Source organism: Chanodichthys erythropterus, chromosome 17 (genome assembly GCF_024489055.1).
Source record: "Chanodichthys erythropterus isolate Z2021 chromosome 17, ASM2448905v1, whole genome shotgun sequence".
Lineage (NCBI taxonomy): Eukaryota > Metazoa > Chordata > Actinopteri > Cypriniformes > Xenocyprididae > Chanodichthys > Chanodichthys erythropterus.
This window is the reverse complement of record NC_090237.1, coordinates 34,530,849-34,545,142: the sequence shown is the minus strand read 5'-3', so window position 1 is coordinate 34,545,142 and position 14,294 is coordinate 34,530,849. Positions and strand designations below refer to the sequence as shown.

Sequence of the window (14,294 nt, the reverse complement as noted above, 5' to 3'; positions counted from 1 at the left end):
TGATAGCTGATTGTTTGCTTTGATGCTGCAAAGGTAAAAAATTACAAAAATATAACTTTTGATATTTTGCCCCCCTTAATTTGATTTCCAACATTTTTTTTTACCTTTATAGGGGTGTTTTATACGGTTTTTCCTAACCTTATAAAATGTAAACATAGTCTATCATCATGTAAAATTCTTACATTTGATGTGACAGATCTGTCAAGGGTGCGTGTTGTTCAAATCCCATGAGACAGATGTGTCATGCAGAATGATCAATAATAAGAAACTTTAATAAACACAGAGAAGTAGATATTACAGTACAGTTATAGTATTGTAGAACAGGGATGGGTAACTCCAGTCCTGCAGTTTGGTGATTTGGTGGCATATTGAATTAATTTTGTACAGTCTCATCCGTACACTCTGCCAAGAGTCTCTTGAGTGTTAGCTTCATGGTAACGTTTTACCTATACAAATTGTGTTTGTTTTCATCCAAAATCACCAACTCATACAATACAATATTATAAATGAGATTGGGTTGGGCACTGTAAACGTGTCTCATAAGATTCCTGACCAAATTCTTAGAGATATCATCCATCCATCCATCCATCTTCTGAACTTCTTGTTCTCTGTAGAGTCGCAGGGGTACTGGAGCCTATCCCAGCAGAAAATTCAAATCGCAATTTTGACAAGAGTTCCAAATGAATGTTCCCACTTCCCGCCAAAGATTTTAATGTCTACATATTTTCAAAACATCTATGCTGTAATAATTGTTTTGTCTTGTGTTTGATAGCTTATAAATGAAAATGGTTTATTATGGCAAAGGACATTACAAGAGACAGTATAAGAAGATATAGCAGGGGTGGTGAACATCAGTCCTGGAGAGCCACAGTCCTGCAGAGTTTAGATCCACACCTGAACAAGGTAATCAAGGTCTGAAGGGTTACTAGAAAGCTAGAAAATGTTCAAAAAGTGGAGGTAAAGTGCCTAACAAAGTGCCTATAAAGTATTTATAATTTTAATAAATATATAATTTACAATGTTTGTTAATGTTTCATTCTGTAAATGTATAACAACTGAGGTGCAAATAGTATGTATCTGCCAATATAAAGTATAAGTAGCATCTAAATACTACAATAGTTACAGTTATTGCAAAGAATTGCTGCTTTTACATGGTTTCACTGCATAAATAGCATCTATCGCTAAGAAAGTAAGCTATTTCCATTGTAAGCTGCCATTGTATTTATGTATTTATTTCCATTGTAAATAATTTTCCGCTGCCTTATTTTCCTTACCACATTGGCAGATAATTTGCAAAATAAGAAAAATGCACTTAAATTATTTATTTATTTATTTTTCCCATGTATGATTTTACCCCAAAATTCAACATATTGACAAAATGTTAACTGCTAATCCATGTTTCGCTGCCTGGAGTCCAGTTGTTTCTGTGAATTGCAGTGATCAATTTGCTTCTCTGTCCTTTAGCTTTTGGCAGTCTGTAAAAATGTACCTCAGATTTCTTGTGGGCAACTCAGTGGGCATAACACAGTCTCTCCGGCCGACTGTGACATCACGTGCATACCCTCTATATTTCCTTTGTGCTCTGACTTGTTCTGGTTCGTTTTGTGATGCTTGTGTTCTTGTTAGTTGGTCCGTCTAGAGTGTTCCCCGTCTGTTTCCATCTGTATTTTTTTCTAGATATATTTCTGGCTGAAATTTGGGATTTCGGTTTTAAGCCCTGTTTTGTGCATTTACAATATTTTTTAATATTGTAAGTGTACTAAGTGTAAGTGTACTCAACTGTGCTATTTTGAGACACCATGAAATATGAACTAAAATGTGCTTTTAATATACTCTGTATTTAAAAAAAATGTACTTAGATACCGCTTATAGTACATTTGAACCCATAGTGTACTACAGCTAAATATATTTTTAAAGGTGCCCTAGAATCAAATTTGAATTTACCTCGGCATAGTTAAATAACAAGAGTTTAAAAGACATTTCAAACCCCATTGCTTCCTCCTTCTTATATAAATCCTATTTGTTTAAAAGACTTCCGGAAAACACTCGGATCTCAACATAACACTGAATGTTACGTAACAGTCGGGATCATTAATATGTATGACCCCAATATTTGCATATATGCCAGCTCATGTTCAAGGCATTAGACAAGGAAAGGCAGTTTTAACGTCTGGATCTGTGCACAGACAAGGTAAGCCAGCAAGAACAACAGCGAAAAATGGCAGATGGAGCAATAATAACTGACATGATCCATGATAGCATGATATTTTTAGTGATATTTGTAAATTGTCTTTCTAAATGTTTTATTAGCATGTTGCTAATGTACTGTTAAATGTGGTTAAAGTTACCATTGTTTCTTACTGTATTCACAGACAAGAGCCGTCGCTATTTTCATTTTTAAACACTTGCAGTCTGTATAATTCATAAACACATCTTCATTCTTTATAAATCTCTCCAACAGTGTAGCATTAGCCGTTAGCCACGGAGCACAGCCTCAAACTCATTCAGAATCAAACGTAAACATCAAAATAAATACTTTACTCACATAATTCGAAGCATGCATACAGCATGCATGACGAACATCTTGTAAAGATCCATTTGAGGGTTATATTAGCTGTGTGAACTTTGTAAATGCACTGTAATATAGTCGAGAGCTCGTGTGGCAGGGAGCACACCATTTAAAGGGGCAGCGCTGCCAAAATCAGTGTATAATGATGCCCCAAAATAGGCAGTTTAAAAAAAAAAAAGAAATTAAAAAATCTATGGGGTATTTTGAGCTGAAACTTCAAAGACACATTCAGGAGACACCTTAGACTTATATTACATCTTGTGAAAAAGCATTCTTGGGCACTTTTAAATACAGAGATAGTATATATTAAAAACACATTTTAGTTCATATTTCATGCTGTCTCAAAATAGCACAGTTGAGTACACTTAGATGTTCTTAAGATGATCTTAAAAAGTACTAAAGAAGAATTTTTTGTATATTTAGTACAAAATTAGTACGTGAAAATAGAGCACATTAAGTACATTATAGAAGTGTACTTTTTTCTCCTGGGTACAACAATACGTCATCCCTGCAACTCCATTGGATTAGAATTATGATAGATATACATAATTAGTCTCTCACTACTTTACACACTGAACAACTTTCATTACACAGAATGACAGGTATAGTATTACTACTTCGGTGTACTTGCTGATATATAAAAATGAATTTGATATAAAAACTGACAGTGTAAGAGAGCCACAATGCGAATGTTTGATGTATGTGATTTGTGTGAACTCTTTCCTCGCCATTGACAGAATTTTCCGTCATTTATGAGACAACGCTTCCCCACCATCGACAGAATTTTCCTGTTTTCTTTGTTTTTACTATTATATGGTAAAAGGTGCTATTATGCATCTTCTTAAAGAGTATTGAATCTCTTGATCAAAACACAGGTGAAGAAGGAGAAACAAGTAATAACATATGTAAGCAGATGCATTTGTAAAGTAACGCGATCATCAACATTAGACAGCATATAAATGCCTAATGTTAACGAATGAAATGTTGACCCAGGATGAGCTACAGGACTGTGAAGCTTTGGGGATGTTGATGGACTTGATCTACTCCATCTATGTTTTAATCATCATTGTGAATCCGATCCAGACATAGATTTTTTTCAGCTTTTTGCTCAAAAAAGCTCTTTTTTAATGAAACTTACCCACATTCAAATGGTGATTAAAAGAAAGAATACAAGAAGCTAGAATAAATAAATAAATTTTCCCAAAATGCTGGCGGGGAAAGAGTTTATAATATTCATTAATATTATTGATTTGCCTGCACTGACACTGCACTGATGATATTACAGTTTCCCGCAGAGCTGCTTTAAAGCTGATCTGGATTCATTTCATATTTGATTATTTTTACAGCATTGACACTGTTATTAAACTGAACTGAATAAACATTAAACTGACACAAAGTGAATAATGACAATATTGTCATTTGTAGAGCTGCTTTACAGCAGATTTAAACTCACTTCATAACTGATGAACTTTACACCGATATTGAACTGAACTGAATCAACACTAAACTGACTTCAGCTAATTTTTTTTTTTAGAGATGCTTTAATGCAGAATTGTATCTGTTTGCATAATGAATCATTACTTTCCTGTTCATTACTGTAAAGCTGTTTTGAAGCAATATGTACCGTATAAAATGCTATATGATAAATGCGACTTGACTTATATATGGAAGAGTGAAGTCACATGTGTCTGTAGGTCTGTTTCCTCCTGACCACGTGCTCTGTCTAACAGGTTTCACTTGCTCTCAGGAAAGTTCTGCTTCTCTCACAAAGGTCGACTTTCTGTAGCATCCGCATACAGTCTGCTTATCAGTGCGTGTGTGTGTGTGAATCCATGCATAATTATGAGCTTTAGGAGTAAAATCACATTTCGGAAGAAGATAAAGAGCAGACGGGTGAGGGCAGACTGCAATCGAGTGAGCTGTGTATGTATTTCATCATTCTTAATTTAATATTTCAACTCTGCTTTGTGTTTCACTTTGGCAGTGCACTCCCATCAGTCAAGCCATGTTCTCTGCAATCATTTAATGATTTTAAGTTAATTGCAGTACCTGTACTATACATGTGTCAGTTGATTTCACTGCTTTCTGGATTTTGTGTCAGTTTTAATTTTTTTTTTTTTTGCTTTAGAAAAATGTCTGTCCTCTCCTCTGGCAGTTCCCTTTATTTCTTTCATAAAACTTACAGTTGGTTCTTCTTTTAGTCAGTGTTTGAATTGAACTGATGATAACTGGTAAATTATTTATGAACCTCGTGTTGAGTACTGTTGGCAGGTGTTGGTACACACAGCCTGATTGTTGCACTAACGTACATGCCCTTGACTTAAGAATAATAGGGTTTGTTGCCATGGAGAAAGACTTTCCTGTGTTATGTATATTAGTGACTATTTCTTGTTCTCCACACCCTGGCTGTCGACGTTGATAATGACTCTTGTGCCCACTATGAGATTCTTTTTGTGGATGTTCTTGTTCCTAAGCAACCACTAGCCACTTTTTTTTTCCTGAGATGTGCTCACAAATCAGACTAATTTGCTAAACTAATTCATACATTCTTATGTATTCTGTTTACAGTGTCACAATAGAAATATAGACCTAAATATAGCCATTTGTGTCAATTTCCGGGGCTTGACCCTGTGGATGCAGTTGTTTAACAATAAATCAATTGATAAATAAATGCTCTGTTATCTTGTAGTCAAAATATACAGGACAATTAGTTATTAATTAGGGCATTATTGACTTCTACAATATCTACCAAAACTACCAAATGACTAGACAGTTTTTTTGTTGTTGTTGTTGTTGTTGTTTTAGTTTTTTGTGAGGAGGGTCTATACATGGTATATGCCAAAGTTTGTGTGAATTGGCTCCTAGGAAAGATTTGAAAATGATTTATATATAATTCAAGATGTGACAACTAAAATTTTGTAGGTTCAGTGACAGTTTGAGGATTACAGTTCTGTTAATTGCATGTGTTAGATTACATTTTCAGTGTTGAATGTTCTTGTTAAAAGCTGTTAATAGCATTTAGTTGCTGAATGCAGACTAGTGTGATGTCTTTGACACAGGAAACTGTTGTCAGTGTCAGCTGTGTGTATTGTGGTTTATTTAGGAAAATGACTAATGAAATAAAATGACCAGAAAAAAACGGACAGCATGTGAGGTAAATAAAAAAAGACTAGAGTTTTTTTTTTTTATTATTTAGTTACCTCCACATGCTGTCTCTGTCTTTTTCTACTTTTCTGTGGGAACATTTGGAATCAATTAATAATCAGATTTATTTGCCTGCATCAATGAAAAATTAAACCACCAGTCTGCAGGGCTCTGACCTATGGAAGTTGTTTCTGCCACGGAATAAAACAATTTAAAAGATAATTGCGACTTTTTATCTCAAAATTCTGATTCTTTTTCTTCTTATTGCAAGTTATAAAGTCAGAATTGAAAGAAAAAAAAGTCAGAATTGCGAGATATAAACTCGCAATTGCAAGTTAGCGCAAATCTGACTCGCAATTGTGAGTATATAACGCAGTTCTGTGGGAAAAGAATCAGAATTGCGAGATATAAATTCACAACTGTGAGGGGAAATAAATCAAAATTGTGAAATAAAAAGTCACACTTACCTTATTTATTTATTTTTCCAGTGGCAGAAACAAGCTTCAAACATTGTTTTCTCCATTGATTTTCAAGATGACATTTAACTGGTTTTGGTAACACTTTACTCTAAGGTTCATTAGTTAAACATTAGTTAATGTATTAACTAACATGAACTAACCATGAGCAACACATTTGTTGCTGTATTTACTAATCTTAGTTAACATTAATTAATGAAAATTCAGTTCTAATTTACTAATGTTAATTAATGAACCTTATTGTAAAGTGTACCCTGGTTTTTATATGTTTCTCATTTTAAACAGAGCAGGGTTGATTATAGAATAGGCTACAGACAGTACAACTCCAGGTGTTTTGTTATCTACAGATTATGTAAGATGTTTGCATTATTTGTGATGCCATGCATCATGCAACATTGTTTATTGTATGTGATTTGTTCTCTGCATGAGGATGTGGGGGTGAAACTTCAGTAATAAAGGAGACTACATTACTGCTATTTATAGTCAACAATGCTTATATACAAATCATTTTTTGCAACGCTTTATGTCAAGGCTGCTGTGGCAACTGGTCCTCAGGACCTACTTTACTGCAGAGTTTAGTCTGTAACTTTCTAGTAATCCTAAGACCTTGATTAGTTTGTCCAGATGTGTTTTATCAGGATTAGTGCTAAAACTGCAGGAAAGTTGTCCACCCTTGCTTTATGGGATTGTAGTTGATTCCTTCATTACAGATATTAAGGACACAGCCTCGTATTGTCTATTTTCAAATACTTATTTGCTTCAAATAAAAGTTTGTAATGCTGTGATTCATCTGAGAGCTGGTTGGTTTAGTTCATGGCTTATAACTCTTTAGCGAAGAATTTTAATAATTGATAAATTATTAATTAAATTAATTGATAAATCAAATTTTCCTTGATCTTTTGACATATAATCCGATTTGCACATGTAGTAGAAGGTAAATACAAGCAACAAAACACAGTCTTAAGATTCCCTTCTATATGAACCTAACATTAAGAAAGTGTGGATTAACTTTATTAATTTTACTAACTTTATAACTTCCAGATTGCATCAGTAAGTCACTGCTCGTTTGTTTGCTTCATTTTACTGAGAAAAATTAAAATAAAAGATGCAGTGCCAGCTATATTTGACCATATAGCAATGACACGCAAGTTTGTTTAACAATGTTTTTACCATGTGCTACTATTGCTTTGTCTGTTATCAACAGCTTAATATGTACTTACACTTTACTTTTACTTTACTGAAAATGATGAACAAAGAATATAAGAATGACAATGTGTTAAACGATGGTACATTCATTCATAATTCCTTTACACAAAACATTGTAAGTCATCCTTACAACTCCAAGTACTTAAATTTTATTTAACTTTTACCAGGATGAAACGTTATCACAAGGCAATGATCTGTTGACGACTGAGGTTTTAAATACACAAGATGACAATGGGCTAAATGAAGGACAGGTGTAGGTAATTAGTTGACATGGTAACAAACAAGGGTTTGCAATGGATGATAAGAATGGAAACAAGGGAAAAGGAACTACATATACAGGAACTGAACATAGACACAAGAAGACCAAAAGAAATATCAAAATAAAAGTCCTTGAAACAGAAACACAGGGAACAATAATGTAATAAAATACAATACTAAGTCTACCTCACAAATACATAAGGAATAAATTTAAATAAAACATTGCCTATTACTAATTAGAATGATTTTCATGTAAAAACCTTGCTAACATTATGAGTGGACCTCAAAGAACGTTATATATATATATAAAAAATGCAGTTCATGACCCCTTTAAATGCAGCTCATGACCCGCTTTATGCTGGGTTGTGACTGTTGGGTTTAAACTAATTTGGTTTGATAAATGTTCATGATCAGTAACCCAGTGGTGCTGGGTTGGAAATGGAAAAAGGAAAAAGAGCATGCACACTTTTTTTGTTGTTTTTTGCAATTCTGTCACCTGAGTTTGAGTTCTTGCCACTGTCGCCTCTGGCTTCCTTAGCTGGGGACATTTAATATTCAACAACATTATTGACTTGAATGCACTGACACTACTGGATGAGAACTGAACTGAGCTGGATGATGACTCACTGTTTTCTGCAGAGCTGCTTTATAGCTGAATTGAACTAATTTAATAATTGATGATCTTTACAACGGAACTGCATCAACACTGAACTGACTTCATCTGAACACTGATACTATTTTCTTTGTAGAGCTGCTTTACAGCCAAATTGAACTCTGTTAGCATCATTGAATCATTACTTTCCTGTTGATCACTGGAAATCTGCTTTGAAATCATCTGTATTGTATAAAGCGCTATAAAAATAAAGGTGTCTGACTTTCCGTCATGCTGTCACATGCTCATTTTAGTTCAGTCCTGTTTTGTCTGCATTAGTCCTCGTTAGTCACTATGGTTTCTAATTAGTCAAGTCTTGTCAGCTGTTTCCGTTTAGTAGTCATTATCTGTGTATTTAAGTTCCTGCCTGTTCTGTGTTCATTGTTGGTTATTGTTTGTGTGTGTGCACACTGTTACTTATCTGCCTGCTTGTTGAATTAAACCCTGTTTGCTATTATAAATCTGCATTCGTCTACCTTCGTTCTGTGACAGAATAACTGACCTCTCTAATCCGAGGTATAAGTATTATGGACTCACCAGCGCTGCGGCTCCTCCTCCCAGAAAGCAGGCCGTATCTGGGGTACCTGGCCTGGCGGCCTCTCCTTCACTACCAGCGAGCCCGAGGTGCCCACCGAGGTCGTTCCAAAACCAGAGCCAGAGAACATCGAAGCCACGGAGTTGACGCAAGCTGGTCAGTCCACGGCAGAGCCAGGAGCGGACCTGAACCTCATCGATCTATGGTCCGTGGATCCACTTCCCAACCAAGTCCCCAACCTTGAATCCTCCTCGTCTTTGCCCATCCCGTCCAGCTATCTGGATGCTCCAGTCCCGTCCAGAAATCTTCTTCAGCCTGTATCCCTGCCTGACTTCCTGATCCCATCTCCATCACTGGTCACGGCCAGTCCACTGGATCCATTGGCACCACTGGTATCGTCAAGCTCCTCAGCTCTGCCCCAACCGCTCAATCCGTGCGGCTCATCTTCCTCGCCTCGGGCTTCACCTCCACCGGCTCGGCTTGAGGCCTCACCTCCACATCTCCACCTCGACCTGTCAGCCCATCGCCTCGGCTTACCGCTCTCTCATCGCCTCCGTGGCCCGTCTGTCCGGATGCTCCACTGGGCTCACTCACCACTCCCGATCGGATTCCGGCGGTTGACACCCAGTTTCCGCTATGGATTTCCAGGGTTCCAGCTGCGCCTGAACCCATCATTGGGTGTCATTGGGCTCCTCCCTTCCTCTAACCTCCCCATGGTGCTGGCTTGCCCCATCATCGCCTCGGTCAACCGAGTCCCCCTTTGTCGCCTCTGTCCCGCGAGCCAGCAGCTCAGTGCCAGGCTTCCAGGCCTATAGCCTTAGGCTGCGTTCCAGTTCGGTTTTTAAATGCCCTTCCCTCGCTAACTTCCCTCGGTCTCTTTGACTCGGATGTACGTCATTGCTTAGGTTGCACGAGTGCCCACTTCTGGCGGAACCTTTGTATGGGCTGAACTGGAACGTCCTAAGCCCTTGATCACTTGGAATCCGCAATGGAGCTGATTTTTTTTTTTTCCCCTTACAAATTTAATACAGCATTCTATATGTATATATGTGTGTTTTAAATGTTTAAAAAAATTATTAATATATCATATAACTGTTTGATAAATTAAACGCAATATGCGCTGACATCATAATCGTGTTGCATTGTGGGTTATGGAGCTGCCTGAAGTGTACATGTGAAGTAGGCTCGCTCCCTCGGTGAAAATCGAGGGAGCGAGGGTCTGCCCATGTAAACTTCCCTCGTCCACTTCAAGAAGTGGAACACACTTCAAAATGGCGGCAGGGATTCCCCCGAGGGGAAGTGTGTAGGGAAGTTCACGAGTGCATGTCTAAAACTGGAGTGGGACACAGCCCAGGTCTGTCAGCCGTGATGTTCCGCCGGTGCCTCCACTCACCATTGTTCCGCCTCAGCCGATGGGTCCCGGGTTCCGTCCGCCCCTACAGTCAGGACTCAACCCTGCTGTCCGTCATCAGCTCCACACCCTCCACCGAAGCCTCCACCCTCTTTCCTCTCTTTAGAGACTTTGTTTGTCATGGCACAAGGGGGCGTAATGTCACATGTTCAGTTTAGTTCAGTCCTGTCTTGTCTGCATTAGTCCTCATTAGTCACTATGGTTTATAATTAGTCAAGTCTTGTCAACTGTTTCCATTTAGTAGTCATTATCTGTGTATTTTAGTTCCTGCCTGTTCTGTGTTCATTGTCGGTTATTGTTTGTGTGTGAGAACACTGTTGCGTATCTGCCTGCTTGTTGACTTAAACCCTTTTTTCTATTATAAATCTGCATTTGTCTACCTTCGTTCCGTGACGCATGCAAAGTCTCTGATTTCTGATACCACTAATTAAAGCAGAGAGAATAGAAAACTTTTTAAACTACCTCGGGAAACATGTTCTTTTAAAACTGGAGTGTTTTCTCTCACACCAAAATCACCTGAGCTTTGACCAGAGGACATGGTGAGCAAGAACTGAAAAAGCCGGAATGAACACTTTAAGCACTTTAATACTGTTGATTCACTATAATACTCATTTCCTAACTTTCAGTGTTTATTACGGTTTATTTCAGTTTATTACTTGAAGAGAGCAGTCCATTGCACTCACTATGGAATTTGACTGAACTTGAGCAATTCTGCAAGGAAGAAATGTTATCAAGATTTTTCTAAATGTGTAAGCCTTTGGACTTAATGGAGATGTTTTTTTTGTGCATTTCTGTGATTGCAAATAAATGGAAGCAGGTATAACTGAATAGGTATGTTCTCCTTTTATGTGAAGAAAAAATAAATAAATATATATATATATATAATCTCCTGCTTCCCATGCTAGTGATCAGAAACCAGCACCCCATGCCGGTCCCAGCATGCAAAACAGCAGGGTTCCTCTGCCAGTGTGATTATTTAATTTTTGTTTTTCTATTTAATACATTTGCAAAGTTTTAAAAGCATTTAATCAGAAGGCTGCAACAAAAAATGTGAAAAAAGGGTAATTCCTGAATGCACAGTATTATAAAGCAACCTTTATAAAGCACACAAAACCTTGATAAGAAGATACATCTATGGTCCAGTTTATTTGCACAAAGTTTTTTTTTTTTGTCTTTTTTTTAATAAATTTAGGAAGAGCATCACTTTCACAGACTCAAATTTGCTTCCATGCTTGTAGCTTTATTCAACAATGCATTTGAATTCACTTAAAATCTCACCATCAGAAGTTTTGTGCATTGTAACAGTCTTCAGAGTCAGAGACCTCTTCCTCTATAAATATTTATTTTTTATATTTTTACTGCACTGTTGTCAGGGCTATCTTAGTAGCAGTCTGATGCAAGGGGACTATTAACTCCTAGGTTCAGACACATGGTTCAGAAAAGCAACAGTAATTAAATGTAACTCTACAATTTACACACTACATCATTAAAGATGATACAAGAGCAAATTTATCATGAAAAAAAACACTACATCTCAGCACAGCGAGAAAGTATTTCTGCATTCTGATACTGATGTTGATGAGAAGTTTTTTTTTGTGTGTCTCACAGCAGGAGAAGCCCAAACTGATTGACCCCCTGGACTATGAGACTGTGATTTCAGATCTTGAAACTGAGTTCAGGGAAGATCCCCTTCAAGATCTGCTACTATTCCCAGACCTTGACTTCACTGTGAGTTCTTGGTTTTCTCTTTCTATGTGCGTTTTTGCTAGAATGTGCATTTATTTGTGGTGTTCATACAGTTTCACATCTCATTAAGATGTTCACATTTTTAAAAAGTGAGTGCTCTGAAGGCTCTTTTTTGAGACATAGAACTTTGCTAAAAGACATAAAGTAGGTGTTAAATGACTGTTTGCATGACTGCATGTGTGTTGACACTTCTCCCTGTACTCTGCACTGAAAACAGCCAAGAAGAGGCCTTTTCAGACCACATCCTCTTTCACACACAGATCTGGGCTTTACATGGCACAAATATAAACATTGCTTGCACACATTTACTTAGTGAGCACACACATATAATAACCATATAACACCTCATAGTGGCAATGAGTTCATGATAAAAAGGGAGAACTGAAAAGCAGGAAAACAGAAAAGCAGGCAAACAAATCTAAATCAGTAATCAAGGTTAGTAATCCAGAGAAACTGGCAAAAGGGCAGCATTGGGGAAAGTACACCGAGCACTGTGAATATATAAACGCTAATGGATTACAGATGCAACATTTCAAGTGATAAAGACCTCTACTGGTGGGTGGTGGAAGTGTTATGAATAGATTTTGCTGTGGATATCACAACAAATTGCAAGGTATTATTTATTTTTTTAATTGACGGATGTGGTCACTTTGAACTTTTGTGTGGGAAGAACTGCATCATTTTTTCCCAAGATAAAAGTGGAAATTCCGCTGCTTGCTCATGTACAGGTCTTCTTGGGCATTAAAGGCGAGCCAGTAAGCAAAGAAAGTTTAGCAGTGCAGTACACAGGTAAGGAAGCATGAGGCCGTTTTTTAATGAATCTCAATGGAGGAGAGGGGCTTTATTACGCTGAATAAAAGGCTTTTGTGAGGAAACAGCTTGGTCCCACTTTATATTAGGTGGCCTTAACTACTAAGTAGGGCTGCAACAAACGATTATTTTGATAATCGATTAATCTAACTATTATTAGAATGATTAATCGACTAATCATCGGTTATTACACTGGTTAATCAGTAAGCTTTGTTCGATTAATTCCACTTTAGCAATTAGTTAAAATATTGAGTTATACTGTATTCAACTAGTAAATAAAACAAGGAAATCACTTCAGCTTTTGAAAGTGTATTTTTAATGATTTTTTTAAGGCAAGTGAATAGACCAGTCTCCTTCAAGTTTTCTTTTCTTTTTAAGTTTGGGAATTGGAGTAACAACATTTTAATAACAGTAAAATATGAAGTACATGGAGTATGATTTACTTGAAAAAAGCTTGGAAACAATTTTCACTCAGAAAAGGCTAGTAAAAGCTTAAACATAATTATTAGTAGCTTTAATTAGAAATGTTTAAGTTAAGTTTACTTGGGAATTCCCAGTAAATTTGATTGACTTTGATTGACTGTTTGTAAATTTTGTAATGCTTATAAATAAATTATGATTTATTGCATTTTTTTTTTTTTTTTTACATAAGAGTCCATCACTGAAAACAAAACAAAAAATGTAAAATGTACTTTTGCAAGTTTTTGCACACATATTTGTCAATTTTACATATGGAATTAAGTAAACTCTACTCAACTAAGTTAAGTAAAATTAACAAAAAAAATACATTTTACTCAAACAATACACTTTTAAAGTGTATGCTTTACTTAGACACATCTAAGTAATTAATACAATAGATATCTTTTCATGTGACAACACTGAAGAAATGACACTTTGCTACAATGTAAAGTAGTGAGTGTACAGCTTGTATAACAGTATAAATTTGCTTACCCCTCAAAATAACTCAGCACACAGCCATTAATGTCTAATCTGCTGACCACAAAAGTGAGTACATCCCTAAGTAAAAATGTCCAAATTGGGCCCAATTAACCATTTTCTCTCTCCGGTGTCATGTGACGCTTTAGTGTTACAAGGTCTCAGGTGTGAATTGGATGCAGGTGTGTTAAATTTGGTTTCTCTCATACTGGTCACTGGAAGTTCAACATGGCACCTCATGACAAAGAACTCTCTGAGGATCTGAAAAAAAGAATTATTGCGTAGGCTATAAGAACATTGCCAAGACCCTGAAACTGAGCTGCAGCACGATGGCCAAGACCGTACAGCGGTTTAACAGGACTGGTTCCACTCAGAACAGGCCTCGCCATGGTCGACCAAAGAAGTTGAGTGCACATGCTCAGCGTCATATCCAGAGGTTGACATACAGACTAGGGTGTACATTACACAACATAATATACAAAACTATGAATTTTGAACGATCGCTAGAAAATATAAACATTTATTATTAATCATACTTAGAAATTCGGAGG

General features: G+C 36.7%; 1 protein-coding gene across 3 annotated transcripts in view; it reads left to right on the top strand.

Annotated features, from left to right (window-relative positions):
- The window catches only part of dock10 (dedicator of cytokinesis 10), a 123,393-nt gene that overhangs the window by 47,664 nt on the left and 61,435 nt on the right, over positions 1-14,294 (top strand). For 2 of the 3 annotated variants that reach the window (XM_067365855.1, XM_067365857.1), the window contains exon 2: positions 11,860-11,979. In XM_067365855.1, coding sequence (XP_067221956.1) covers positions 11,860-11,979 — 120 coding nt within the window. Of the gene's footprint in view, positions 1-4,331; positions 4,493-11,859; positions 11,980-14,294 lie in introns of those variants that run through there. The other variant, XM_067365856.1, reaches the window with a different exon arrangement.